Source organism: Eleutherodactylus coqui, chromosome 4, assembly GCF_035609145.1.
Source record: "Eleutherodactylus coqui strain aEleCoq1 chromosome 4, aEleCoq1.hap1, whole genome shotgun sequence".
In the NCBI taxonomy this organism is placed as follows: Eukaryota; Metazoa; Chordata; class Amphibia; order Anura; family Eleutherodactylidae; genus Eleutherodactylus; species Eleutherodactylus coqui.
In genome coordinates this window covers 31,418,714-31,446,200 of record NC_089840.1, presented here as the reverse complement: position 1 = coordinate 31,446,200, position 27,487 = coordinate 31,418,714, and the positions used below count along the sequence as shown (strand labels likewise).

General features: G+C 46.6%; 2 protein-coding genes across 3 annotated transcripts in view; one reads left to right on the top strand and one right to left on the bottom strand.

The window, feature by feature from the left end:
* Positions 1 to 147: 147 nt before the first annotated feature.
* On the top strand, positions 148 to 18,780 carry RIOX2 (ribosomal oxygenase 2). The gene is made up of 10 exons (XM_066599159.1): positions 148 to 196; positions 1,635 to 2,054; positions 2,460 to 2,579; positions 6,659 to 6,787; positions 6,871 to 6,974; positions 7,914 to 8,016; positions 9,320 to 9,506; positions 11,151 to 11,236; positions 12,481 to 12,573; positions 16,077 to 18,780. Exons 2-10 carry the CDS (start codon positions 1,638 to 1,640, stop codon positions 16,245 to 16,247), a joined length of 1,410 nt encoding a protein of 469 aa, XP_066455256.1. The 5' UTR covers positions 148 to 196; positions 1,635 to 1,637; the 3' UTR covers positions 16,248 to 18,780.
* A 6,772-nt stretch (positions 18,781 to 25,552) lies between these two features.
* CRYBG3 (crystallin beta-gamma domain containing 3) overlaps positions 25,553 to 27,487 on the bottom strand; it is a 158,496-nt gene continuing 156,561 nt past the window's right edge. For both annotated transcript variants that reach the window (XM_066599157.1, XM_066599158.1), the window contains one exon: positions 25,553 to 27,433. In XM_066599157.1, the coding sequence (XP_066455254.1) occupies positions 27,345 to 27,433 (89 nt within the window). In that variant the 3' untranslated portion in view covers positions 25,553 to 27,344. The remainder of the gene's footprint in view (positions 27,434 to 27,487) is intronic.

The window sequence follows — 27,487 nt, the reverse complement described above, 5'->3', positions numbered from 1 at the left end:
AGCAGCGCAGACTTCCGTGCTATCAGTTCCTCACTCCACCACTAGGTGTCTCACTACTTAGCAGGCAGGCTTTATGCTACACACTCGTAGTTGTTGGCCTTTTGTCTGCAGAACGGTGAGTGCCGCGGGGCATCCTGGGATACTCGCTGGAGCCACGTGCTTCTCTCGTGTAGTGCTGGGAGCCGCAGAAGTGAAGGTAGGAGATACAGTGTGCAGAATATATATATTCACCCCGAGCGCTTGATACAGTATATGTACACCGAGATTCTGTATACAGTATATATACATACATGGAGCGCTGTATAAGGTGTGTGTGTGTGTATATATATATATATATATATATATATATATATATATATTACACACACTGATTGCTGTATACAGTATATATATATATATACATACATTGAGCGCTATATATACTGTGCCATATATATACTGAGCTACTGTATACAGTGTATATATATATAGAGAGAGAGAGAGAGAGAGAGAGAGAGAGAGAGAGAGAGAGAGAGAGAGACACACGAAAGCCCTCACTCACTGACTCACCAAAAATTCTCTCACTTCCCAATGTCGTAGAAGCATGAAATTTTGTACGGGCATTGATTATGTCATAAATAGGAAAAGCTAATGGGTCCCAACTCCATTATTCAATTCTATGCGCAAAAGAATTAGCATCCAAATTTTACGTACATAATCTAATTCTCTCCCTTCCCGGTGTCGTAGAAATTTGAAATTTTGCACGGGCATTGATTATGTCATAAATAGGAAAAGTTCATAGGTCCCAACTCGATTATTCAATTCTAAGTCTAAAATAATTGGCGTCCAAATTTTATGTACGTAATCTAATTCTCTCACTTCCTGATGTCATTTTATATAAAGGAAACGTCGCATGGTTGCCTCCCCGTGGTATTTCCTGGGTAACGCAGAGAACTATGCAAAATGGTGAACATATGTTTTCCTCAGTATCTCTAAAGTAACCACGACTTCATAAGCTTTTCTGTGTGAACACCAGATAAACACCAGTACCAAATTAACTCGGGCGAAGCCGGGTATATCAGCTAGTGTGTGTGTGTGTGTGTGTGTGTGTGTGTGTGTGTGTGTGTGTGTATATATTTCACACCGAGCACTGTATATACCACTCATGTGAGACCAACCTGAGGGTTGTAATTGTCTGTCTACCTTCTTGGGTTAATTGTATTTTTCTAGCCATTATTATAGCCATGTGCTCTGTCCTGAAGAGCTGCCCAAATCCTGCCCTAGAGGGTGTAAAGCAGTCAGTTCCATCACTGGTCATATAGAATCAGAGGGTTTGAAAGTAATCTACAAATATTGAGACACCTGTACAAATAGTTTGCATCCAATTTCAAACCATAATTGGCTTCCCGGGCTGCAGAGCAGCTGTTCCTGATGTGTTTACTGCAAAAAAGCCCTTTGGGTAAAATCATAAATTTAGACTATTGTTTCGTTTTCATGATAAAATTTCAGGACACGTTTTATATTTTTAACTTTTGAACCTTTGAAACCTTTGATGTTATTTGCTGACCTGACCTGCGTTCATGCTGAGAGACTAGAAAAATCGAGGCGTCCTAAAACTTCTCACTATATAATCCTTACCTCTATTTCTCCTGTAGGATATGCCTCGAAGGGTCAGACGGGCGGCCGCTGAAGATGACGCTCCTCCACCTGGCAAGGCCCCCCGGCCCAGCTCGGCCCCCCTGGACTTTACCTCCCCGCAGAGTCTCTTTGAAAGTTTTATCTCTCCAATCACAAGTGAGGATTTCTTCAGGTCCTTCTGGGAGAAGAAGCCGTTACTGATCCAGCGGAGCGACCCTGACATCCAGACTTATTACCAGTCTCTCTTCCCCATGTCGGACCTAAAGCTTGCCAGCGGGAAAGGCATTCAGTACGGGCGCGATGTAAACATGTGCAAGTGCAAGAACGGGAAGAAGATTGTCTTACCAAGACGGGGAAAAGCCACTTACCTGGAGATCTTAAAGGACTTCCGGAGCTCCAGAGCGACCGTACAGCTTCATCAGCCTCAGAGGTTCAATGTAAGATGTCTAAAAAACCGTACTAGCGATGGAAGGAAACGTAAGGGATGCCGTATAGTCTGGCCTTGGCCCTCGGCGGACATCATCTACGTCCTATCAGAGCTGTAGGTCGCCCCCAGAAAGCAGCCACAGCGACGAATGGATGACCGTGTCATACAAGTCTGCCATAGTGAGGCCAAAAAAAGACACATGTCCATCCAGTTCAGCCTATTACCCCCCAATGTTGATTCAGAGGAAGGCAAAAAAAAAACCCAATGAGGTAGAAGCCAATTTAAGGGAAAAAATTCCATCCTGACTCCAATCTGGCAATCGGAATGATCCCCGGATCGCCGCCCCGTCTGAAGTTGATCCCTGTGAATGTTCTTCTCTCGTGCTGCAGCTGATGGTGATCTCGTTTCTCCACAGGACAAGTTATGGCAGATCATGGAGAAGCTGGAGTGTTTCTTTGGCGCACTAGTCGGGTGCAATGTGTACATCACGCCGGCGAGCTCTCAGGGCCTGCCCCCGCACCACGACGATGTTGAGGTAGATGGGTAATATCTTGTGCAGTATATGTCACAGCTTTGTCCTGTTTCTACCTGTAATCCATCACACGGACGCTTGGGGCTTATTCCCACAGGCGTGTGTGATTTAGATTTCACTGCGATTGTGTGCGAGTCACATCAGCTTTTTGTGCTAACATACTAGTATCACATGCAGCCAAAAAACGGAAGATGAACCAATTGATGTAGTTTAAAACTCCCAGGCCATCACTCCGGTAAAATAAATCGCACGTGAATGATTGCATTGTGCAAGGGGCTTCCTGCCTTAGATGGGCGGCCTTGTCTGGACCGGGTTGCAGCTGCTGGTTTCTGCAGCCTTTCGCGGCTTTTCCACATTATGTCCCCGGAGAATATTGACCGGTGGTCTTTTGAGGTCTTTTTTGGTGGATCGGCCACGTGTCTTAAGATTTGGGTGGCGTGGAGTGCATTTCTGCTTACACTGCCTGCGCTCTTTTGTACGCTTCGCTTTCCGGCCTGCCCTTGTTATATCACCAGTGAAGAGGCCTTCCCTTCGTATTTGGGCGGGGTGTGAGTTTGCCTGTGGCCGCCACGCCATTAGCCTGCGGTTCTGCTTGCGCGGTGGGATTTCCGTTACTAACAACCGATACTACCTCCGCTTTCCTGCGACTCTCTCGCATCCAGGACGCCATCTACGTGTGGCTCTCTTTCTTAATCAGCTTCTGGTCCTGGGTAAGACCTACTCTCGGTAGCTTCTTGCCACCCTAGCCCATCTGCAGCTTCTCAGCCCGCTTCTGTCACTGTGCGCACTGGTTGTAGTTAGACATTTAGTTGCACATAGAACTACAATGTCAGATTCTATGGAAGAATCGGATAAGCAGGATACGGCCATTGCTACACACTTTGCATGCTCCTGTTGTTGCACAAAGTTTTCATGTGGTCTGCAGGAGCCCCTTCGCACAAACTGCCTCTTCCCTAGACCACCAGTGACCCGTTCCAGGGACACTCGCCACCATGCCCCGAACCAGAATGGGCACACTCGCTCTCAGTGGCGGATTCGGACCAAACAAAAGTCTCAATGTCCATTGTTTCTAGTTAGCCAGAAACCGGCTGCAGGGTCTGATGCTAGGGGAACGTTCCTACCCCAACGTACACGCGGCAGAACCAGGAAACGACTGTGATCTCCAAGGTGGCGCGGTCATACTCTGTCGCCTCCACCCACAGCGTTCCACTCCTCTGTCGCCTCTTGCTCCCGCTCTGAGGACAAAATTGTGGATTCTGACTCTTCGTTCGATGAAGAACATTCTCCCTAAGCTTCTGCCATGGTAGACAAATCTCATAGAGGTCTTAAGCCCTCCTCAGCTAAATCTTCCTCCGCATGAAGGGCAGTCCCCATCCCTGTCATCCAAAGTGAAGGGTCGGGTTCGTAAGATTGTTTCTTCGGGGTACGCCATTATTTTATTTGCTCACACCCCCCAAATTGCTTTTTCAGTTCTTTCCTTCTACCCGATCCAGCTAGATCCTCCTAGTACTCTGAAGCTCTTCAGGACTTACTCCACCAGGGAGTCGTTGTCCGAGTTCCTTCTCATGAACGGTTTACCGGCTTTTACGCCAACCTCTTTGTTGCTCCCGAAAAAAAGACGGATCGGTCCGCTCGGTCTTAGATCTCAAACTCGTTACGTCAAAGTACGCCATCTTTGCAGTGAGTCCCGCAGAGCAGTGATTGCTTTCATGGAGCAAAGAGAATGCCTCTCATCGATGGACATCAAGGACGCCGGTCTTCACAAATTCCGATTTGTCAGTCCCACCAGGGATTTTCTTTGTCTTGCGATCAACTAAGGGAATTCTAACTTGTTGCTTTACCATCCGGCCTTCCTACAGCTCCTCCAGTTCACGAAGGTCCTGTCGGCTGTTGTAGCGACCGCCATAGCTGGACGACCTACTGATCAAGGCATCATCTCTCAAAGCCAACACGGAGAGCCACGATAAAGTGCTGGACGCTCTCATTCGCTTCGCGTGGCTCATCGTTCAAAGTCACCAATGGATTTAGAAGTCTGAAAAACGCTTTAATTAAAAATCCAGAGTTAAAAAAAAAAAAAAATTAAATTAAACCCCTGTTTTTCCCACAAAATCTTTTTATGCAAAACATGTTAAATTACGGTTATCACCCGCTGTGTTTGTCACGATCCGTATTATAAAAATGTTACCTTATTTATCCTGCACAGGGAACAACAAGAAAAAAGATAAAATTGCTGTTTTTTACTCATTCGCTGCCCCCCCTCCCCCCCCCAAAAAAAATTCAAGCAAAAAGTCATATTTTACCCCAAAATATTACCGATGAAAACTACAGCTCATCCTGTACAAGACTTCACACAGCTATGTTGGTGGAAAGATAAAAAATGTTACGGGTCTTGGAATGCGACAAAAATAAAGCTTGTCATTATAACCGGCACTCCGGCCGCTGTTCTGTACGCTGATTGCGGATTCTGCGTAGTTACGTCGGCTATGTGTGCACTCGACTTAAAATCAGTCGCTCGTCTTTGGCTTCCTTGTAACAGGTGATGTGTAGCCTTGTGTCCCTTCTCTGCAGTGTACAGTAGATGGCGGTAGAATACCGCAGGTCGTACTGCCGGTTGCTGCGTGCACCGCCATGTCTCCTGTACCGTCCTCTCTGGGATAGAAGTAATCCCAGCTACATGCTGACCGCCATATAAACCACTTGCGCCGCACCCGTCTCAAAAATCATAAATCCTCCAAAACTAAAGCGGCAGAACATAGAAGTACGTAAAATGCAAAAAAAATAATACAACCGTCTTCTATCATACCCAAAAAGGGAAAAAAATCTCCAAAGATTAAAAACCGCGCAGAATGAAAAGGGGTCACCAAATAGTGTGAGCCCCCCACAGCACAGCCTGTACACCTATAGCTCAGTGATCGTGGATGATGGGGGCAAGAAGCCTCCCAAAGTGCAAATCAACATGTAACAACACACATGAAATACAGGGTGGGCCACGGAAGAGTAGCCCGACGCCACGGCTGGGCTAGGCTCCTCCTCCGTGCTCACCAGGAATCTGAAATGGGAAAGAGTTAACGAGAAATGTGACGTCCCAATAGAGACGGTTGATAAAAGTATATACTGTTGTAGGGGAATGTATCGCCCAGAAAACCAGATTCTGACCCGTATTCCGTTTTTCTAATGTTTTTTATCTTCTGATTGTATGTATGTCTGTATGTGTATCCGCTATTCATATAGGTGATATCACAGCTCACCTCCTCCCCCCTCCCTGAGTAAGATCACATGGCATACCCACAACACTCTCCCATAGGATTATAATATATAAATGTATTCTATTGTCCATACATGACTGTGGGGGCGGTCATCTTGTCTGAACTGCTTTACAGCAGCCTCATGGGCCGTTAACTCCACGGTTCGGAGGGGGCTCATTGATGGGAAAGTGTTGTGGGCATGCTCTATGATCTTATTCAAGGAGGGGGAGGAGGGGATCTGTGACCTTCACCTATTGACGTCTGTTTGAGAATGTTGTGTCCCTGCTTTGCGGCCTGTGCAGGGAGGGGGAGGAGGTAGTTGTGACCTCTATAGAATTCTATGGGTGAGTGTTTGTAGGCGTCCCATATGATCTTGTTCAGGGAGGGGGAGGAGGTAAGCTGAGTACTGGATCCTCAGTTATCTATGTATGGATGTCTCTACAGAAGAGGAAGTGGCAGACTATTATTAGGCCTAGTGGTCAGTGTGAGAACTGCAGGATTTTAGAAATTTTTGTAAGATCGATCATGACGTTGAACATTAAAAATGTTTAATATAAAAATCTGCTCTGTGCAAGAGGCCGCTTTCTGATGACATAGTTTTTAATACTTTTATCATTACTTTTCTAAGGGGAAACAATGGAGTATGGCAGAAAAAGCAGTAAAGCAGCAGCCCCTTCATTTTCATGGTGGTGGGGTCTTGTAGGTCGGACCCCCACTGATCATAGTTAGTGACGTACCATCAGTTTATGAGATGGGAATACCCCTTTAATTGCGGCAGATCCGTGTAGCAGACCATGCGCTCAGTCACATTGGTGGTAAATCGTTGCTGTCTTGCAGGTCTTCATCCTTCAGGTGGAGGGAGAGAAGCGCTGGCGCCTCTACGAGCCGACGGTCCAACTAGCGAGAGAGTACGATGTGTCCCCGGCGGACAAGGTCACTACTCCCACCCACGACATCCTATTAAAGGTAACCTTCCTCTTGGCTCTTGCACAATGGAAGAGACGCCGGATAATTAAAGCGCTTACATTCCTGTTCTCTTTGCGTCCCAGGAAGGCGACATGCTGTATTTTCCCCGAGGAACGATTCATCAGGCGGAGACGCCGGCGAGCTGCTCGCACTCCACGCACGTAACCATCAGCACCTACCAGAACAAGTACGGACACGCGTCGCCGATGGAGGAAGTCTGTGATTGCTTTATTAGGGGTCAGCCAACATTCTTATCATGATACAGATGTAGCAGCCGCCAAATGAACGTTCAGCGAGTTACTCTATTAAAGGGCTTTTCCAAGTTATTTAAAAAAGTACAAGGGACAGCAAAGGGTTAAAAATAACTGAGGTATACCCACCGCTTCATTTTCCCGCTGGTCCAGCGCTGCCGCTCTTGTCCTCGCTGCCGGTTTTGTTTACGTTGACTGCAGCGGTGATGATCCATGTACCCACTTGACCGCTGCAGCCAATCGGCATTCTCAAGCCGAGGCCAGTGATTGGCTGCTGCAGTGACCTTCCCTATACATGCAAGTGACTGCTGCAGCCAATGTAGACAAGACCGGTGACGCGGCAGGGAAATGGGAGCGGTGGGTATACCTTACTTTATTTTTAACCCTTTCATGCCCTCTGTACAGTTTTTATACAGTATAACTTGGAAACCCCCCTTTAATAGTGTAACGCACCAAACGTTGGTTTGGCGGCTGCTACGTCTGTACCGATCAGTAGGCAGTCTCTATTACTACACTGGTAACTCGGAGATGACAAGTATTCTCCTTCTGTAGATGCCTGACTCCTCTGACTTTTTCTTCAAGCAGACGGCTGCCGGATTATCAAATGTTCTGGATTAACGAATGGTCACCCCAAAGCAGATTGTCTATTATCTCCTTATTATTGCCCCTCTGCTTATTATTCTGCTTTCAGTTTTATCAAATTACACATTTATATTGTGGTGAGAAGAAATGCTGAATTATCAGACTTTACGGTTTATTGGATTGCGGAGTTAAAGGCGGTTCACGGTATTTTCTGTCTTGCCCGTGTGATGTAGCGTGTGACTCTTCCCATCGTCCTGTTGTCTCTTATTGACTCTCGCCTGCTCCTTCTGCAGCTCCTGGGTAGATTACCTGCAGGACTTGATGCCCGCTCTGCTACAAGATGCAGCGAAGGAACACGTGGATCTGCGGAAGGGCGTTCCCCTGCGACAGTTGCTGGTAATCGTCCGCCGTCTCCTTACGGTTACATTTGCTAGTATGTGGCTAGTTGGGGGTGGATTTTTATTACTCTTTGGTCCGCCGGTCAGTCGTCGGATGACTCCCACTCATGAAGCAGCTGTTCTAACAACATACAGAAGATACTGCGGCCCCATCATTCTCCGGATTGGTGACGGCCCCCCAGTTGGACCGGGTCCACTTTAACCAAGTGCTGCACATGCATCTGGCCCGCTGACGGCTTCACCATTTTCACCTGCGCTTGTGTCCTCTGGATGCAAAGGCATTTGCAAAACTTGGTAGGGGCTTATTGCCACGGGGGGTGCAGAGAGGGACATTATTAGCTTGTAAGGGGGCACTGAGAAGAGCATTGGGGAAAGCAGCAGGTTGGAAGCAGCGTGCAAAGACGTGGCACGGCTGGAAGAAGTCGTCATTGCAGTTTAGAAGTCACTCAAGAAACTTCTGTGCTGGACCCACTAAGAGTCGTGGAGGGAGCAGAGAGGGAATTGTTACCATGTGGAGGGCGGCACAGAGAGGGGCATTATTAGCTTGGTGAGGGTGCAGAGAGGGGCTTGTTGTCGTAAGGGGCGCAGAGAGGCGTTATTAGTTTGATGAAAGGTGCAGAGAGGAGAATTAGTATTATTGTGCGCCGGGAGGAATGCAGACAGGAGCATTCATATCTTTTTGTGGGGTGAGGGGGCGCAGAGAAGGGCATTTTTTTTCTTGTAGGAGGCACTGAGAAGAGCATTGAGGGTAGAGGCAGGATGGGTGGAGCGTGCAGAGATGTGTCATGGCAGAATGGGGGCAAGACAGCTTTGGTCAGGCCCACCAAGAGTCATGGAGGATGCACAAAGGCGCCTTGTTGCCATGGGAGTGCGCACGGAGGGGCATTATTCGTTTGGAGGTGCAGAAAGGTGCATTATTAGTTTTGTAGAGGGCACTGAGAGAAGCATTGTTGGTAGCAGCAAGATGGGGAGGGCATGCAGAGACATGCCATGGCAGGAAGAAGTCATTATGGCGATCTGGGGGCCACTTGGGACACCTTTTGCACTGAACCCACTAAGGTGTTACAATGGCCCTGAGCCAGACTATCACCAATCAGTAAGCAAGTGAATACCGTATTTAATATACCATCACTTTCTGAGATGGGAAAACCCCTTGAAGCTTCGTTTGTCCCCTGCTGCTCTTAGATGTGACGCAGAGTTGCTCTGTATCATCATTGTGACTTCCATCATTTATAAAACTTCTGCTTCTGTTTTCTCAGTGAATGGTTAATTTATAACGTACGTTTCTGTGACTGTTGCAGTGCCTGGACCCGAGCAGCAGGGCAGGCGGTACCCTTGGCGGTCTCCTGTCTGGTTTAGCCAAGAGGATAGAGGGCAAATGCCAGCTGCGGTCCTGCGAGATGCTGCGCGACTTCATAGGAAACAGATTGCCGCCTTATCTGGATGTGGAGTCATCCAATCAGGAGAACGGGAACTCGAGTCCGCCAAGTATGTCTTATTGATCTGTCTTTGAATATTCCGTAGTACAATGTACAGATTATCGGGGTTCTGCCTTTTTATTACATCTGTAGGTTGGGCCTCTCCATGAACGGATTAAAGGGGTTCTCTGAGACCAAATTTTACATTGGTTGGAAAACATTACTGAACTGTCAGTGTCCTCTGATCCTGTGCGATCGGCTTCTAATTCCTCCACACGCCTGCTGCCCCCTGGAGCTCCTCTACTACATTCTCCACCCTCCTTTGCCAGCTCTGTATCCTTATGCTAGAATGTCGCATAGTGTTGACTACATTGGGCACATGCACAGTACTGATAGTAGTCCGGCCCCCCGATGATGACGCATGAGATAACGCATACAATGAGCCTCAAAGGCTTACGGATTTAGCGTATGTGACGTTAGCGGAATTTGAACAAAGCAAAAGAAAAAAATTGTATGTACCGTCACTGTCCATAGAAGCAAAGATACATGAGAGCATGTGTCATGTATGTTTCCTTCTATGATTAGCAGAAGTTGAGTGATTTCAGTCGCAGGATCACTCAACCAGGATCCAGAAATAGGAACTGGTAATAATTTGGCTCAGTAAGTAGATTGCAAATTTGCTTAATGTCCGCTGACCAGTTGATTTTAAAGGGGTTATCTACCCTGTTTCCCTGAAAATAAGACATACCCTGAAAATAAGACATAGCATGATTTTCCAGAATTTTTGAGGTTGCAAAATGATTTTTCAGGCTTTTTGAGGATGCTTGAAATATAAGCCCTACTCCAAAATTAAGCCCTGCTAACAGTTAATTAAAAAAGTCTATTTAAATAGTGTCCAGGCAGCTATACATGTAAAAAAGTTAAACCTTTTTGAACAAAAATTAATTTAAGACACTGTCTTATTTACGGGAAAACACGGTAGTACTTTTAGGATTGATTGACCTACCCTCAGGATAGATCATCAGTAATTGATGGATAGGGGTTCACTGCTTGGAATCTAAAAGCTTGTAAAATTTTCGAATTCTAAACAAAACGTTGACCGCCTGCACCAGGTTTCAGTGAGTTGGCTCGCTTGGATCAAGAACAGTGACAACACAAAATTGGATATTTTTCAAAACGACTGCAGGGGCAGAGTGACTTTTATGCAAATGGCTCCAGTGCCTCAACTAAGCTGAAACTGTGCAGAACTTCATACAGGTGGTGTATGAACATTTTTGTAAAATTGAAGCTGGTCAAGCAGGGACCCTCTTCCAAATTTGGACAGTTGACATGGAATGACCCTAGAGGCTTCATGAATAATGCAAGTATTTACTAGTCATTGTAGTCTGTGACTCCTGGACATGCACCAGTCAGCCTAATGCATGGCTAGAAGAATATTGCGATGGTAATCTGTAACCTCTTTTTCGTCTGTTACCCGTTATTCATCTTAAAGGGGTCTTTCCACTCTCTGAAATTGCTTCACAGCCACTCTGTATTTCCTGGTTGCTGCTGACCCGGACATGTGACTGCTGCGGCCAATCAATGGAAGTGACCTTGTATAGCCAGTGATTGGCTGCAGCAGTCACATGTCCCGGTCAGCAGCAACCAGGAAGGACAGAGCGGTTGTAGATAATGGGAACTAGCAGACTTATTGTATTTTATTGTGTCTTTGCAGATGCTCCACCGAACCTGAACAGCACAATTAGACTTCAGTACAAGGACTACGCTGCCATCACCATAGACCGCGCTCCAGATGCACTGGTAGGTGCTGATCACATCACGTAGTTTAGATCTTGTGGCATTTTTTGCTGCATCCGATGTCAGGCGATGGCTGCTTACACTCGGTATGAGGCACTGAGCCGCGTGTTATTGTGCAGCTTCACATCTGGGTAATTCTTCTGTCTTATGCGGATTGCAGGCACCACAGCGACACGGCCTATTTTGGACCTAAGGATGAAAAGATTTTTTTTGGGGGGGGAGGGGGAATCTTCATCTCTACTTTTCAAACCCATAGGTTTTTTTATTGTTTTTTCCGTCGACACAGCCGTTTTTTTTAAACTGTTTATTGTGCAGTATAGGTGCCGTGGTTTTTTTTTTTCCTGCGGGTTGGTACAACTGGGACGATACCGCCATTTTTATATTTTACGTTTTCCCAGTTTTGCAGAACTTTTTTTTTTTTTTTCCGCCAATTATTTTTTTGAATCACTGCATTCAAACTCCCATAATTTTTTATTTTTTATTTTTTTCCCCACAGACGGAGCTTGGTGAGTGCTTGTTTTTTTGCTGACGAGCTGTAGTTTTTTTTATTGGTACCATATTTGGGTACATACGACTTTTTTGATCACTTTTATTCTGTTTTTTGGTCTCAGTCGAAATGAACAAAACAAGCAATGTGACTTTTTTCTTATATATATATTTTTTTAATACAATCTTTGACATGCAGAACAATGTTACTTGCCGTTGTTCAGAGCCCATGCCATCCGCAGGACGTAAATTAACGTTCTGTTGCGTTGTTTACATCCTGGGGGCATTGTACTTGTGTCCTGTGGTGTTAAGGGGTTAATGACTGGTCCCTTTTAAAAGGATTCTACAGTTAAAATTAAAGGGTATGCCGTTAAAGTCTGATAGGTGCGGGTCTCGACTCCGGGTCCTACAGCCATCCCCTGTTTTAGCCCTGGCCACCCTAAATGCAGTGATCCGTAGGACGGAAATAGCGAGCGTCTTGCACTACCCTCTTCATATAACTCCCATAGAAATTAGCTGATCCCCAGGCATTAGGAAAGCCAAAGCTGAGGTGGTCTACTGCTTACTGGGCTGAGAAGGGACCACCGACTAAGGACAACCCATCAGACGTATACCTACAGCAGTTCTATAGCATTTTATCACAATGACTTCATTCTGAGCCGGAGAAGGACCCAAACGCGTCGGCCTTCAGGGAGCGTCTCCGACTTGTGTTTTCAGCATTGAGCCGTGTGAAATGTCGTTTTCTTTTATCATTATGACAGAAGCCCTCAGAAGACTTAATGATTTATGTCTTCCACGCTTTGAAGAATGAAAGGAGAAGTCACATGGTGTCCGACAACGAGGAAAGCCCTCCTGTAAGTACTTATTAAGGGCGTTCATAAGGGTGCGTTCACCTGGGGCAGACTTTGATGTAGAAACGAGCGCGGGCGTCAGCTTTTATACACCTCTAATATCTGCATGAATTGCGCAACTGTTCATACGAACTGCATGGAAATGTAAGGGTTAAGGCGTACTTTGATCAAACCATGAGCCCACCCATCACGTCCAGCCGAACCTTATTGATCGGGTTTCAAGGCTCTGTAGACCCCTCTATTTAGGCTAAAGAGCCCCCAAAGGAATGGGAAAGCTAGATAGCTGGCTGTATACTGTCACGGAAGCATCTAGGACTGATGGGTAAGTGGAGTGCAAGACACGTGTTGGAAGCCGCAAATGTAACAAGACAAAGTCACAGTTAAATGTGAAGGTGCAGGTAAGCCAAGGGCTGCGAAACCTACAGGAACGGAAACACGCACCTCGGCACTCATGCACATATATTATCTGAATACAATTGCATTTGCGGCTGCTTACACGTATCGTACGCTCCATTCGGCCATCTGGCTGGGTGCTTCGGTGATCTAGTATATAGCCAGGTGCTTCGGTGATCTAGTATATAGCCAGGTATCCTACTTTCCCATTTATGTGGCAGCTTATAAAGCTAGGCACTAGAGATGAGCGAGTATACTCGCTAAGGCACATTACTGGAGCGAGTAGTGCCTTAGCCGAGTATCTCCCCGCTCGTCTCTAAAGATTCGGGGGCCAGCGGGGAACAGCGGGGAGGAATGGAGGGGAGATCTCTCTCTCCCTCTCCCTCCCCGCCGCAACTCACCTGTCAGCCGCACCGGCCCTGAATCTTTCACTGACCTCTCTTGCATTTGAGCACATGGCTGCATATCCATGAATGCAGGCAAATAAGATCCTATGCCGGCGGCTGATCACTGGGTATGTGTCCTGCAGAAAAGGACCCTCGTAACCCTATAGTGTATATGAGGCGCAGCTGCCAAACCTGACCTGCATAGAAATAAAGTGGAGGTTCAGCCCCGCCATGAGCAGCAACAGATGTGCAGATATCGCTGAGCTGTCATTGTCCCTTGGGGTGGCCAACTATTGTACGCGATGGCTTCCCAGGCCATTTCACCAGCAGGGGGCATTGTACCACTCCACAGTATTGGGTTGTTAGCGGCAGGACAGTTAATGGGCGATGTGACACCTATTTCCTTCTGCTAAGCGCCTGGAAATGGTCCGGGCAGAGAAAGGGTCTGCAGTAAAGGTGCCACATGTGTCTGGATGGTGGTAAACAAAACAGTTTGATCCACTGAGAAGTATGAGTGGATCCAAAAAACCTCTCTACTGGTGGTCTGTCTGGGCTGTCCGCAGCCTGCTTGGTATCAGTGCGTGCCCTCGTGTAACCACTGATCCCAACAGCATGGGCAGAATGGTCTAGATGGCAGCAATTTGGAAAGAAAGAAGCAGGATGACCGCTTCGACAATGATGCGCCCCTCCCGACGTCCGTTAACTGGGCAAATCGAGAGTCGTAGAGACGTCTAGTGGTCAACGATCTCCCAACACGAGGTCCGCTACACAAAAGTAGCTTCTTGTTGGGCAACGGGGGAAACCCTTTTCTGGCCTCTGGTGACGAGCCCCCCTGTCTAATCAGACCACACTGTAATCCTTTACACAGCCGCCCGAGACGTACCTGCGGGCCAACATTTCTATCTGGGTGCATTATTAATTTTTTTAGACAATGAGTATATAAGTTTTTATATCCCTACTTCGTTGATCTGGAGAAGACCAGGCGTGACTGTAGTTGGCGGTGTGTATATAAGGGCGGTATGAATTAGATGCCAAGTGTCGCCGCACCGCCCGTGTCTGTAGCCTGGCATCGCGGGCACCACTGATGATAGGACCGTTGTTTGTACTCGTATGACGCTGGTTTTTGACACAAGACTGTAACTTTAAAAGCCGTCAGCAGAAACAAAGCGCTTCCTCCGGTTCACATTGTTTTATGGTTGGCGGCTAATATATGTTTGCCAAATTCCCTAAGTGCAAGTAAAAGTGAGAAAAATATCTCTCCCGTGGGGGAAATATCAGTGTTTTATGGGTTAGGCTCGCTCTTCTGTCTTTTAAGAAAAACTGTTTTTGCGTGAGCCGTGTCGCCGGAGGAGGCGGCGTTGTTGTAGGATTGTCCAGCAGGGGGCGCTCTTGTTTCACCTGTGGTAATAGGACTGTCATTTTATTTTATTTTTTTTCAGTCTTCAGACCACAATAGATAATAATCCATGAAGACCTCCTGCATGTTATAATGTATTGTAATATGGCGTCTGGTCAAAGTCTGTACGTTAGTGTTACCAATCGCGCCCGTTACGTGGAATATTGTGAAAGATGCCGACTGCAGGAATGGGAATCTGTTCTAACAAATGATTTCTATTGTGCTCTGTCCAGTAGCTACCTGGTGCAAAGAATAGAAGCATCTTATTACTGTGTCTGGGTTAAAGCTTACCTCCTATTGTTTTGTCAAAGCAGGATTAACCCCTAGGTTTATCTTGGATCCTTAATGACCAGACCATCACATCCAAGCTAGAGGTGGTACAACATTGTACTAGAGCCTCCATGCCCGCCCGTATCACATCTTGTATCCAAGCTAGAGGTGGTACAACAAGATACTAGAGCCTCCATGCCCGCCCGTATCACATCTTGTATCCAAGCTAGAGGTGGTACAACAAGATACTAGAGCCTCCATGCCCGCCCATATCACATCTTGTATCCAAGCTAGAGGTGGTACAACAGGATACTAGAGCCTCCATGCCCGCCCATATCACATCTTGTATCCAAGCTAGAGGTGGTACAACAGGATACTAGAGCCTCCATGCCCCCCTCTTCCCCACTCCCCGTATCGCATCTTGTATCCAAGCTAGAGGCGGTACAACAGGGTACTAGAGCCTCCATGCCCACCTGTATCACATCTTGTATCCAAGCTAGAGGCAGTACAACAGGGTACTAGAGCCTCCATGCCCACCTGTATCACATCTTGTATCCAAGCTAGAGGCAGTACAACAGGGTACTAGAGCCTCCATGCCCACCCGTATCACATCTTGTATCCAAGCTAGAGGCAGTACAACAGGGTACTAGAGCCTCCATGCCCGTCCGTATCACATCTTGTATCCAAGCTAGAGGCGGTACAACAGGGTACTAGAGCCTCCATGCCCGTCCGTATCACATCTTGTATCCAAGCTAGAGGTGGTACAACAGGGGGCTAGAGTTTTCTGCAATAAATGACCCTTTTGCTCTGATATTGTAATGACTTATAACAACATTACAATCACAGAGAAAGTTTCATTTGATTCCGACTACTTCTGGGGGAGGGCTTGGTTCTTTACAGTCCATGTTTGTGTGTATATTCTATATAATCTCCTCTTCCATACGATGTGTAATCTCCCTTTGGCCCGTTTTGGCTGGGTTGGCTACAGAGCGAGGGGCTCGGACAGGATGGAGCTGCTCGCTGTGCACCTGCCTCTTGTAACCCTATCTTCTTTCCTGCAGGTGAGCGGCTTACGTTTCCCGCTTTCTTGCATGGACGCGCTGAAGGCTCTGTGGGAGGAGACGTCCGTGTGCGTGAAGGATCTGCCGCTGGAGACCGACGGAGACAAGGAGAACCTGGCTGTCTCTCTATGGTCGGAGGGTTTATTGCGGACCGTCCCGGCTGAAGCTTAAGCAGCGAGCTGCCTCATCCCTGCGAGACAAGATCCGCGCCGGCTCCGAGTACAGCCCGTCTACCGGCGCCGCGATGCGATGGGCGAGGCTGTTCTTTATACCAGCTACAGCCAGAAGAAGGAAGCAGATAGGATTTTGTAGCTTGTTTCCAATGGGAGAAGGAAGCCTTTGACTGCACACTTATGACATTATCGTGCGCACACTTATGACATTATCGTGCCTTTCCACCAAGATGGTCTATAATAACACGAACAACCCAAGTTTTTGCCTTAAGAACCAGATTAGCATACAACCAGATTAGCATACATAGGACTTTTTCTTCTTGCCTTGGAGATGAAACTGATTTAGGAATCGTGTGAATTTGGTTATCGTTGCCTTCGAACTAATTGTTATCAATTTTACCTTTGTGGCTTCCATACAATCACATGGCAAATTAACCATTTGCTTAAAGGGTTTATTCCAAGATATGAAGTTTATACCCTATACACCGAATAGGGCATAGACAAAAATATGGAAACACTGTACGAAATGCATACCTCAAGTTACATGGGGTTATAAATCACATTTCAATAAGACATGTAGTGACCGATTTTAAGTGGAGGTAATATGACGCAGATGTTGCCAGGCAGAAGTGAACTTCTGCTGGAACGTCAAGGTTCCATTGGTCAGGGGTTTGAGCCACTCAGCTGCTGTTACCAGCTGGCTCTCAAAACCACCCAGAGCAGGGCAAGAGGTGAAGTAAACACAAATTTGTCAGGAAAGCTCTCAGCCAAGCAAGGTTTAAAAGGGCAGCTCAATGCTAATAATTAAAATCCCATGCATTTCGTATGGTGTGTCCACACCGCTGTAGCTAAGATTTCTGGAGCAGTAACTAATCCTGAGAAGGGGGATCCCAAAGGTCCCCACATTTTCCCAATCAGTCTACTTACCAGATCTTCACCTCCCCTATCTTCTCCTTTCTCCTGCAGTCCGGGGCGGTCACTTCACCTTCATTTGGCTGATTCTTCTGCTTCCTGTGACGTTATGTACATTGCCGTCAATCTCCTTCCTGCCAGCCAATGTACATTACAGTTCACAGGCCAGCAGGGGGCGTGCCGATCTACTGCAGAGACTGCTCATGTGAGCTGTCTCTGAAGTAGACTAGCATTCCTTCCTCGCCAGTGAACTACATGACCCTCTCTGACCAGGCCGGAATAAGAGTGTGAGGAATGCAGCCTTCATAACAAGCCAGCAGGCATGCGATGAGGTGACCACGGGACAATGCAGAAGCTCAGCGAGGAGAAGATCTGGTAAATTTATATATATTTTTGTTTTTTAATAACAAAACCCCTTTAATGAATGCACACGGTAGAGGCACAGAATTGCGCCGGAGCGTGCCATCATCTTTATTTTTATCAATTGCTGTGTGAAATCAGAATACTAGGAAACAACAGGGTCCCATCATGGCCGATGGGTTCCTTATTCCAGTGCCATAGCAGTCGGAGCTGTAACATGTGACCTGCATGAGGTCTTACCTTTAAAACTTAGCAGGGCCGGGCTGGAGATGAGTCCAATGAAGTTCACGGAGCCCCCCACCCCCCCACCCCCCGGTCTCTCCGTGTGCAAGGTAACACAGAAAGAAGACCTGCTTTCAGCATGTGGTGTAAGGAGGGATTGGGGGCATATATGAATATACATGAACCTCCTTGAATTCCTCTTCAGTCTGGCCCTGATGAGTTTTAAAACTAAATTCACAAGTTCCCTTTAAGCAACTTAAAGGAACAGTGCAAACAAAATATTTGCAGTGTTACAGCGACTGCAGGAGGTTCTCTCTCTGGTGCTGTATGAATCCCTGCAGTGATCCTTCCGAGGCATATTCCCATCTAAGACATGGCGTATCCCCTGATGTCCGGAGAGGCGGCTGCATGCACTCCGTTGCAATTTCTGGAAGTTGCAAAAATGCTCCCCTGCTTAGTACGAAAATCCCAAATACTGTCAATGTGCCAGAAAGGGCTCAGATGTGGACACCTTTTTTTAGGTTTTATTGCAGCCTTTGCCATTGGTGCGATCTGCCAATGTGGTGCTGTGCCCAGAATAGGTTGTGCCCCCCGTACTATAGAAATAGCCTTATATACCGTACAACCGACAATCATTTTTGCACAAACTAAGCCGCTCTCTAGAGGTTCTGTGGGCGCCCTATTAGCGGGCCGGCACGGTGCTTTGATTTCCTATACAGGTCTGCACTTTTATAAACTATCATATCGTGTTCCTTCCAGCGCGCGCCGTGTGAGGGAATACCCAGAGGGCCGCTTTCTAAGGGCTACTGCTGTACGGGCTTATCTCCTGTCTGGTGCCTCGGGTTATGACCCCCATGTAAGCCGCCTTGTATACTGTATAGGCTCTACACTGCCATAATTTTCCAACGCTGGAACTTTCTATTGTTCTTCTCTAGTTCTGCTATTAATTGAGCAGCTCTGAAAAATGTGATTGTGTAATATTAATGGCGGCCATTGTGATGCTGCGTGTTCTTAATAAACGTGTGTCCTCCATGGAAGTCGCCGAGTGATCGTTGGTTTTTTTTTTAAGGTTTATAAAGATGGTTTGGGAGATTTCTTAAAACTGGTGCAAAGGATAAACAGATCTCTGACCAATAGCAACCGGACTCTAGCCCTCATTGTCAACTGACAATGGTGGTCGTCGTATCTAGTTCTGTGCGCCATTAACCTCTTTCCATCAGTGACCATTTTGGTGGCAACTTTTTTGTTTCTTCACTCCCGACTCCCAAGAGCCATAACTTTTATTTTTGAGTTGACATGGCCGTAGGAGTACTAGTGTTTTATGTACAGAGATTAGTGGGGGCCAGGGATCAGTAAGGCAAGTGGGGGGCCAGGGAAGCTTCGTCAGGGATCAGTAAGGCAAGTGGGGGGCCAGGGAAGCTTCGTCAGGGATCAGTAACGCAAGTGGGGGGCCAGGGAAACTTTGTCAGGGATCAGTAAGGCAAGTGTTAGTGTAACTAAACTTTTTAGAAATTTTTGATATATCATAGTGGTGGTGGGGGGGGGGGGGTCTGGGTGCTGAGAACGACACCAATCGCTAAAATGAATGGGTTGAAGCACTCATCTGAGCACTGTGCCCATTTGGCAGTGATGTATGAACTCCAGAGATTTTCTTTGGAGCCCATACCCCGCTCTGAACAGGCACAGTTATTAGAAGACTTCTACTGGTTTTGTTTTAGGGATTGGTCGGAGTCTCGGCATCTGGACCTAAATGATCAAAATGTCTGATGTTTCACTATAACATCCGAAGTCTCTAAAATCTTGGTGTCTTCTACACATCATATTTATGCGTCGCGTCTATAAAGGGTTGTCAGACTTTTTAGAGAAGGGGCCCTTGTCCAGAATGTCCATTGAATAGACAAAGCAAAGAGCAGCTGTAATAACACCCCTCCAGTATAGATTAACCCCTTAGTGACCACCCCATAGACTTTTTGCGTCCTGCTGTGCTGAACTTTAATCCCCCAAGGTCGTAAAAACACGCTTCCTCTGGGGATTAAAGTCCTGCAGGCTGTGGACGTGACAGCTCCATGCTGCCGGTTACCAGGGGTAGCTGATATCCTGGAGCTGTCATGGGGGGAAAGTGGGTAACGTTGATCTAATTAAAGTCATCATAAAGTTTAAAAAAGTTAAAGTTCCAGCACCCCTGCCCTCCAATGTCCCGCGGTGTTCTGGTCCTCTAGGACCTGACGGCAGCGTCTGCACATATACGCTAGACATCACACACAGGTGCAGAGGGTCGGGAGGCTCGGGAAATTTAAAGAGCAGGGAGCTTTCACCGGGAGTCGCTGTATGCGGTTCCCGGACACATGATCGCTGTTATCCAATGGATAACAGCGATCATGTAAAAGTTTAAAAAAAAAGGTGAAAAAAAAAAAAGTTTGTTTCATCTCCCTTCACCGATATGGAACTGTGGGGTCAAAATATGCAGTACATCCCTGGATGAATTCGGTAAGGGGTCTAGTTTTCAAAATGGATCATTTGTGGGACTTCTCTGTCGTTTTGGCCACTCACGGGCTCTACAAGTGTATAATGGGGTGTAAATCGCCTTCAAGTAAAAGTTCTGCTCTGAAAGCCACCGACTACTCCTTTCATTTTGGGCCTCGTTGTGCATACAGACATAATATTAGGGCCACAATGGGTATGTTTCTGAACATAGGACAAACGGGTATCCATTTTGGGGTGCAAATCCCCATTTTCATGTGTACTATAGAAAAAAAAACTGTCTTTAAAATGACATATTTGTAAAAATATGAAATTTTATTTTTTCTCCTCTAAATTGCATTAATTCCTGAAAAAAAACTGTGGGGTCAAAATACTCCTGCCACCCCTTAGTGAATACATTAGGAGGGGTGTTGTTTTTAAAATGGGGTCATTAGTTGGGGTATCTATCATTCTGACGCCTTTACAATCTTGGCTTGGTGCAGGAAAACAAAGTGTTCCTCAAAATTTTAATTTAGTGCTACATTTGTGTGTCTTCTAAATGGTTAAAAAAACGAACATTTTTCAAATGTGCGTCTAAAATAAAGTAAGCAAGTGGAAATGAAATATACTGTACACTTTTTTGATTATATATTTGAGATATGGCGATTGAAAATGTGAAAGACAAGTTTTTTCTAAATTTTCCCAATTTTGGCACTTAGAATTTTTTTTTTTTTTTTATCGGTCTATTTTTATAAATGAGATTTCAAAATACACATCAAATGCAAAAAACGCGCCTAAGGACCATAGTGTTTGGTGTTTGGCTTTGCTGCAGAATTTTTTTATCCTCCTCAAACACGCCATGTGAACATACTTGAAGACTAAAATGAAGCTCCTGAAGCAGTAGCGGCCCCCAGACTCGGCATTACGTTCATCAGCGCGGTCATCACATCACAAGCTGCCGTGTTAATAATACGGCGCTCTACTTTACCACAATCGCGATGAGGGCCGAATCTCCAGTCCAATGAATAACCCAAGTCCTCATTATTTGCATCCCTTCTCCAGACTTCGTGTCTACATTGACTGGCATGTAGTGATTGATCTTGGCCAATGTGACCAGTCTATAAAGTTCTACCGGGGAACAGAACCACTTAGAGGAAAACTTTCCTAACATTTGAGCACCACGTCCAGCATTGCTGTACGCGCTTTTGGCTGCTTATAGTCTTCACTATGTGAACTGCCGTATGTTCAGGAATCGTTCTGTATGTTCATATCTTAGACTATATAGAATATCTCTAATACCGTATCCAAGGGGCGTTCATCATTGCACTCTGAGCAGCTGTTCGTCCTTGCATGGAGCATTTCTGGAGTGTATGCTCGAGCCATTCCTCATTACTGGGTCATACTCGACTGAGGACGCTCTGAGCGTATTTGCCATGCTCCAGCAAGTTGAAGAGGTGAAGGAAGATCACAAGTATGATGGCAGCCACTTTCCATGTCGGACAAGGCATGTTGAAATGGATCAGAAGACCGCAAATGGAAGACGAATGCATCGAGTGCCAATATGAGTTCAAGTCACTCGCCTTGCTCAGGGATTTACCCAAGAGTACAATGGTAAATACGCCCTATGAATTGAGGCAGATGAATGTGCAGCTTATCACTGTAGACCTTTATGGGTGTCACAACATGGAGCTGTAATAGAGCCATATTCATTACTAATGGGTACGGAGGCTTCCGGACTATCCCACAATGGCCGATGTCAGGGGAGACGAGGATCAGACTGGTGGATTTCAAAATATTTGATCCTTTTGTGCTCAGGGAGATAAGCTTCTCTGGCCACAGCTTTCACTCCTCCCCTTTGAGAGCACTGAGTATGCATGGTGGATCAAGAGAGATGGCCGTCAGCCATTGCTCCAGCTACAGATTGGAGTCAGATTTTCCAGTCTCACACAAGCAGCCGGGTCAATTTTGCTGGATTTAGATGTCAAACTATTTATTATTATGAAAAGTTCTAGAAGCTGACTTCTCCGACCTCGACCCAGCGCACCTCACACCTCTGAGGATGATATTTAGGCAGATTGTATTACCCATCCTCACCTGTAATCTAATATTGTCAGATGATGGCTTCCCGAATGACCTTGCTAAAGGTTATCTATAGTCAGCGACTTACCATCATTCCTATTGCTAGCCGGCATGGTGTTTTCTGCTATTAACGGACTCCTCTACAGCCCTTAAAGGCGTATTACCACTAGTTCACTCCACGCCCATAAATACAAGGAGTCCCTGACACTCTTCTGGTTTTGGTGGACCGCTGGCCTCTTCGGCTTAAGGATTGGTCATCAACAGTTTAATCCCAGAAAACACCTTTAACTGAAACACATTTTGCCAAATTTGCTCTCGGGCATTGTACCAAAATTGTACATTATCCCCAAAGGATAGGGGATAACTTGCTGAGCGGTGGGGGTCTTGCCATTGAGATCCGCACTGATCCCTAAAATAGGACTCATGTTTCTTGCTCTGACCATCTCTACGGGTGTTGCTTCTCCCCCATCTTCCTAAATGACATCACTGTGAATTGAGCTTTGGTTGAGCATGCATGCTCAGCGCGCCATTCATTTCAATGGAGCTGACAAGTATCTGAGTTAGTGCTGCTCAGGTATCTCGGCAGTCCAACTGACAGTGAATGGAGCACTTGTGCGACTAGTGCTCTATTCAGTTATCCTCCTCACTGTGGTATTACTGCACCCGTCGCAGGGAGGAGGTAAGGGACACAGGACCCGTGTTCTCTGGATCCACGGAGGTCTTAGCAGTCACACCCCCACCAACCAGCAAGTTATACCCTATACTGTGGATAGGGGATAACTTGTATTTTTGTTACAACCCCTGTAAAAGCATTGTCTGGGACTTAGGAGAAGTCATTAATTAAAGAAATACCCAAAGTATAGGCCATCAACAGACGACTGGCAGGAGTCTACTGGGATCCCTGCTGATCAGCTGATTCCTGCCACTGTTGCCTATGTGGTCAGCGCTGGAAGCAGATAGCGCTGTCAACCTTGCAGTGGCCCAGGTTGGTAGTGCCTTGCATTCAATGAGAGTTGTGCCTGCAATACCAAACCGGGCCACCGCAGTACCCGCTTCCTGCACTGTCCGTTTTGACAGCCATGCTGGGAATCAGCTGCTTTGACGAGGATCCTGAGTGACGGACCTCCAGAGATCAACTATTAATGACTTAATACTGAGGATAACTCATCAATAGAAAAAATGCTCAAAGTCCTGGACAACAGCTGTTAACATAGAGGTTCACTTACTTTTCTCCCTGCACTGTGGGTCATTTACAGCAGCCAGGAAGGGTCCAACAGTCCGTGTTATTAGCTACACTTCTAGACAAACACAGTGTAACTTAGATACAATCAGACCATATTGTATTAGTAATGAATGCCAACATCTAGGGAATTCCAAAGGGTTCACTTACTTTTCCTTGCACCCGTAGAATGTAATTAGCAGCAGATTAGTGATGGAATATAACTTCATGTCATTGATCAACTTTTATTCCAAATATAAAGAAATCCCTATCAGTATAGACATAATACAAATCAAGGCACTCGTCGTCCCGCCCCTCCCCGCGACCCCCCGATCCTTCCGGTACCCCCTTCCTATGTAGCTATATAATCATATATACAGATCCGTTTCTATAGATTTCTCTGACCTGGATTTACACATATACAGAACATTACAGCAACATATAAATAGACTCCCGGAACAGATAAATATACAATTTCCTGCGTGGCCATGCCACATATATACAGGAGCTTCTATATGTACATCACATATGTGAGCGAACAGTCAAGCGTTACACCAGACGGTCGATACAGTCCTTATAGCGCAGCAAAAGTTGTATTTTCACTGAGAATGTCCCTATTGCATGAGCTGATGGCCTATCCTTAGAATGGGTGATCAATAGTATATCAGCAAACATTCGTTGCCCGGCATCCCTTCTGATTAACTGTTTGCCGGGTGAGTAGGCTGAGCTGGTATCTGCAGGAAGCTAGACAGCTCCGTTCCTGCTGCAGTGGACAGGCTTGATATTACAGGCAACGTACTCAGACCATTGCAGTGGGAACAGAGCCGTCTGCAGAAATCAGCTTGGTATATGAGTGCATTGGCTGAGCAGGAGTCACAGGCAACAGACTCTTAACGATCTACTATTGATGACCTATCCTAATAGTTTACAACTGGGTGACCCCTTTAAGATTAAAGGCTACGAGAGAAATTTAAAACAGGCTGTGCGTGTAAAAACATCACAAATGATGGCAAACCCATTTGTGCAGTAAATGGGATTTTTTGCCTTTTTTTGTGCTTTTCTTTTGTCATTTTGGGTGGGGCTTAATGGTAGGGCATGACCAACACAAAATTACAGCCAACGTGTGGCGCAGTCCTATGGCAGCGGCACAGATTTGCATTTCTGATGCATGAAAAGCCAAAGATGTGCCAAACTAGGCACACCTCTTACTAACACACTGCTAGTAAAGATTGTCGTAAGAGCGCCAGTCTTTAGTAAATTCCCCCTATTGGGAATTCTTTGGCGGTCCCAGGCCTGAGAAAACGTGAATTGTGCTTGTAAACGGCTGAAGGGCAACTGAATTGGCCATATCATACGATATATAGAGGCAGTAACTGGGATTGAATGGCGTAGACTGAAGACCGGCGATTATATACCAGTCCTACACAGCATTGGGCAGGAGAAAGAGGCGCCAAATTTATTAAGAGGCGCACGTTTGGCTGTCTATGTGCCGGAAAATCAAATGAACACCACTTAGAAGCGGACATAGATTTGCGCTACAATTTATGGCAGTTTCTGGTGTGAAGTAAGAGGGGTTTCCCATCTGCGTCGGGGGTTAAGGTTTCCTGCTGTGTTTGGGGAGCAGGAAAGGGGAATCCCCTGCTAAGTGGGTCTGACTGATGGCAGCGCCGAACGGGCCGCATTGACTATAATTGGGTCAGTTTGGTTTTCGCTCAGCTATCCGGTATTTTATCGGAAGCAAACGCGCCATGCAGCGCTTTTTCTTCCTGTATTTTGTGCCGGATCTGCGACGGAACCTCCGACAACAAATTCCGCCACAGATATGAAACCAGGCTAAGGCTGGATTCAGATGAACGTATCTGCTCGGTTTTCACGCCCGGCCGATATACGGTGTCCTCATCTGCAGGGGGGTGGGGGGGGGGGCTGGAAGAGCCAGGAGCAGTGCTCTGAGCTCCCGCCCCCTCTCTGCCTCCTCTCCGCCCCTCTGCGCTATTTGCAATGAAAGGAGGCGGGACAGGGGCAGGGCTAAGGTTGGCAAATTAGCCCCGCCCCTGTCCCGCCTCTCCCCATAGCAAATAGTGCAGAGGGGCGGAGAGGAGGCAGAGCACTGCTCCTGGGTCTTGCAGGCTCCCCCCCTGCAGAGAGAGACGACGTATATCTGCAGAATTAGCCCCGCCCCATCCTGCTTCCTTTCATTGCAAATAGTGCAGAGGGGCGGAGACGGGGTGGAGAGGAGGCAGAGAGGGGGCGGGAGCTCAGTTCCTGCTCCTGGCTCTTCCATCCTCCCCCCCTGCAGATGAGGACACCGTATATCGGCTCAGCGTGAAAACCGAGCCGATATACGGTCGTCTGAATCCACCCTAAATGTATCGGACTGCAGGGTTTCCCATTCACCTTTCCCAAACGCACGCCACGTCTGCACAAGAACTTACAACTTTTTCATGTGGCAAAACTAATAACGACTTTCTATCAGAATACTGGCGCAGAGTCATTGATATATGCCCCCCCTCCCTACGGTGTAAGATATATAGGCTGTATTCACACGGGCGAGTTTCCTGCACAAGTTTCATCAGATTGCGTGAAATCGCTTGGAAAAAGAATTCCCATTCAATGGAATAATTCACACAAGCGTGGACCAACCAATGTACGGAGTTACAAAAATCGCTGCATGTCCAATTTTTGGGTGATTCTTGTTCAAGAATTGCCCATTTTCTTAATGGGAGCATAAAAAAACGGACTACACTTGCATGCCGTGTGATACGCTTTTAACACAATTTACTATTGGGACCATATGCAATTTTTTTTTCTTTTTTTGCATGTGCGGAAATCTGCTGAAAATTGTGCATTATCTCAAAAATACAAAAATCGCCATGAAATGGGCAAGTAAAACGTTTTGCTTTTCACCGACCTACATCGCAGTTGCCCATGTGAATACATCCATACAGATAGAACAGTGCTGATATTGTCATTTAACCTCATGATGAGGTAGGTACCTGCAGTCCCATGTAAATCTACAGGTAGCACAGTAAGGGGTCCTACACATGGCAGACCTACGTCTCTATACTGTTCTGTGTCCCATCTATAGGTATGGCTATAATCCCCGTTATCACAGCCTATTGCCTTTATATATAGGTGTACGTAAGCCACGATCAGGGTGCGCTGATGAAGCGGAGGCCACAGTCGTGTGACTAAAAGGATGTACATAAAATGTTTACAAGCAACCTCAAAGAAAACTTTAGCCAGGCTTCAGAAGGGTTGTACGGGATTATGACTACTTACCAAACAGCGGCACATCAGACTACAGGTTGTGTTTAGTATTGCAGCTCAGCAACATTAAAATGAATGAGCTTGAGGTGCAATACCAAACACAACCTGTGGACAGAGGTGGTGCTGTTTTTGGCATCCTGTAACCCCCTTTAAATGCAGCGTGGTTGTAGAGTGCGCGTTCTGCTATGAAGCAGGTTCCACGGGTTGGAGTGCGATCAGGCTCATCCTCCATAGACTCCAGTTCTCAGTGTGCAGAGACGTAGCTTACACACAAGGTTCAGGCACGGGGATGGTCCTGCCCTATCGCCCACGCATTGAAGCTTCAGTCCGGAGTGGACGACGTCACGGAAACAGTTCCTCAACACAAATGTTCCTGTGTTCTGAAGCCAATGGCACAAAACCAAATTCGGTCCTGCATTCTTTCCGGATGCCACCAGGCTCTGCATGGCCACCGTCTGAAGAACATGAGCCACGCTTTCTTGGCCAAGTGCCAGCGGTCCAGTGAGCGGTGACTTCAGTAGTTTCCATAGTCCGCATCACAGCAGCTGAAATGTGTCTGATAGATCACAGCTGGCGTCATAGTATCTCGATATCCCACTTCTGGCTCGCAGTCTCCTCCTCCACCTTGTTGACCACCAGGTAGTTTTGATCGTAGTAATTTCCACCTATGTAAACAAAAAGACGGAATTCATGGGTTGCATCATTGCCAAATTAGCAGC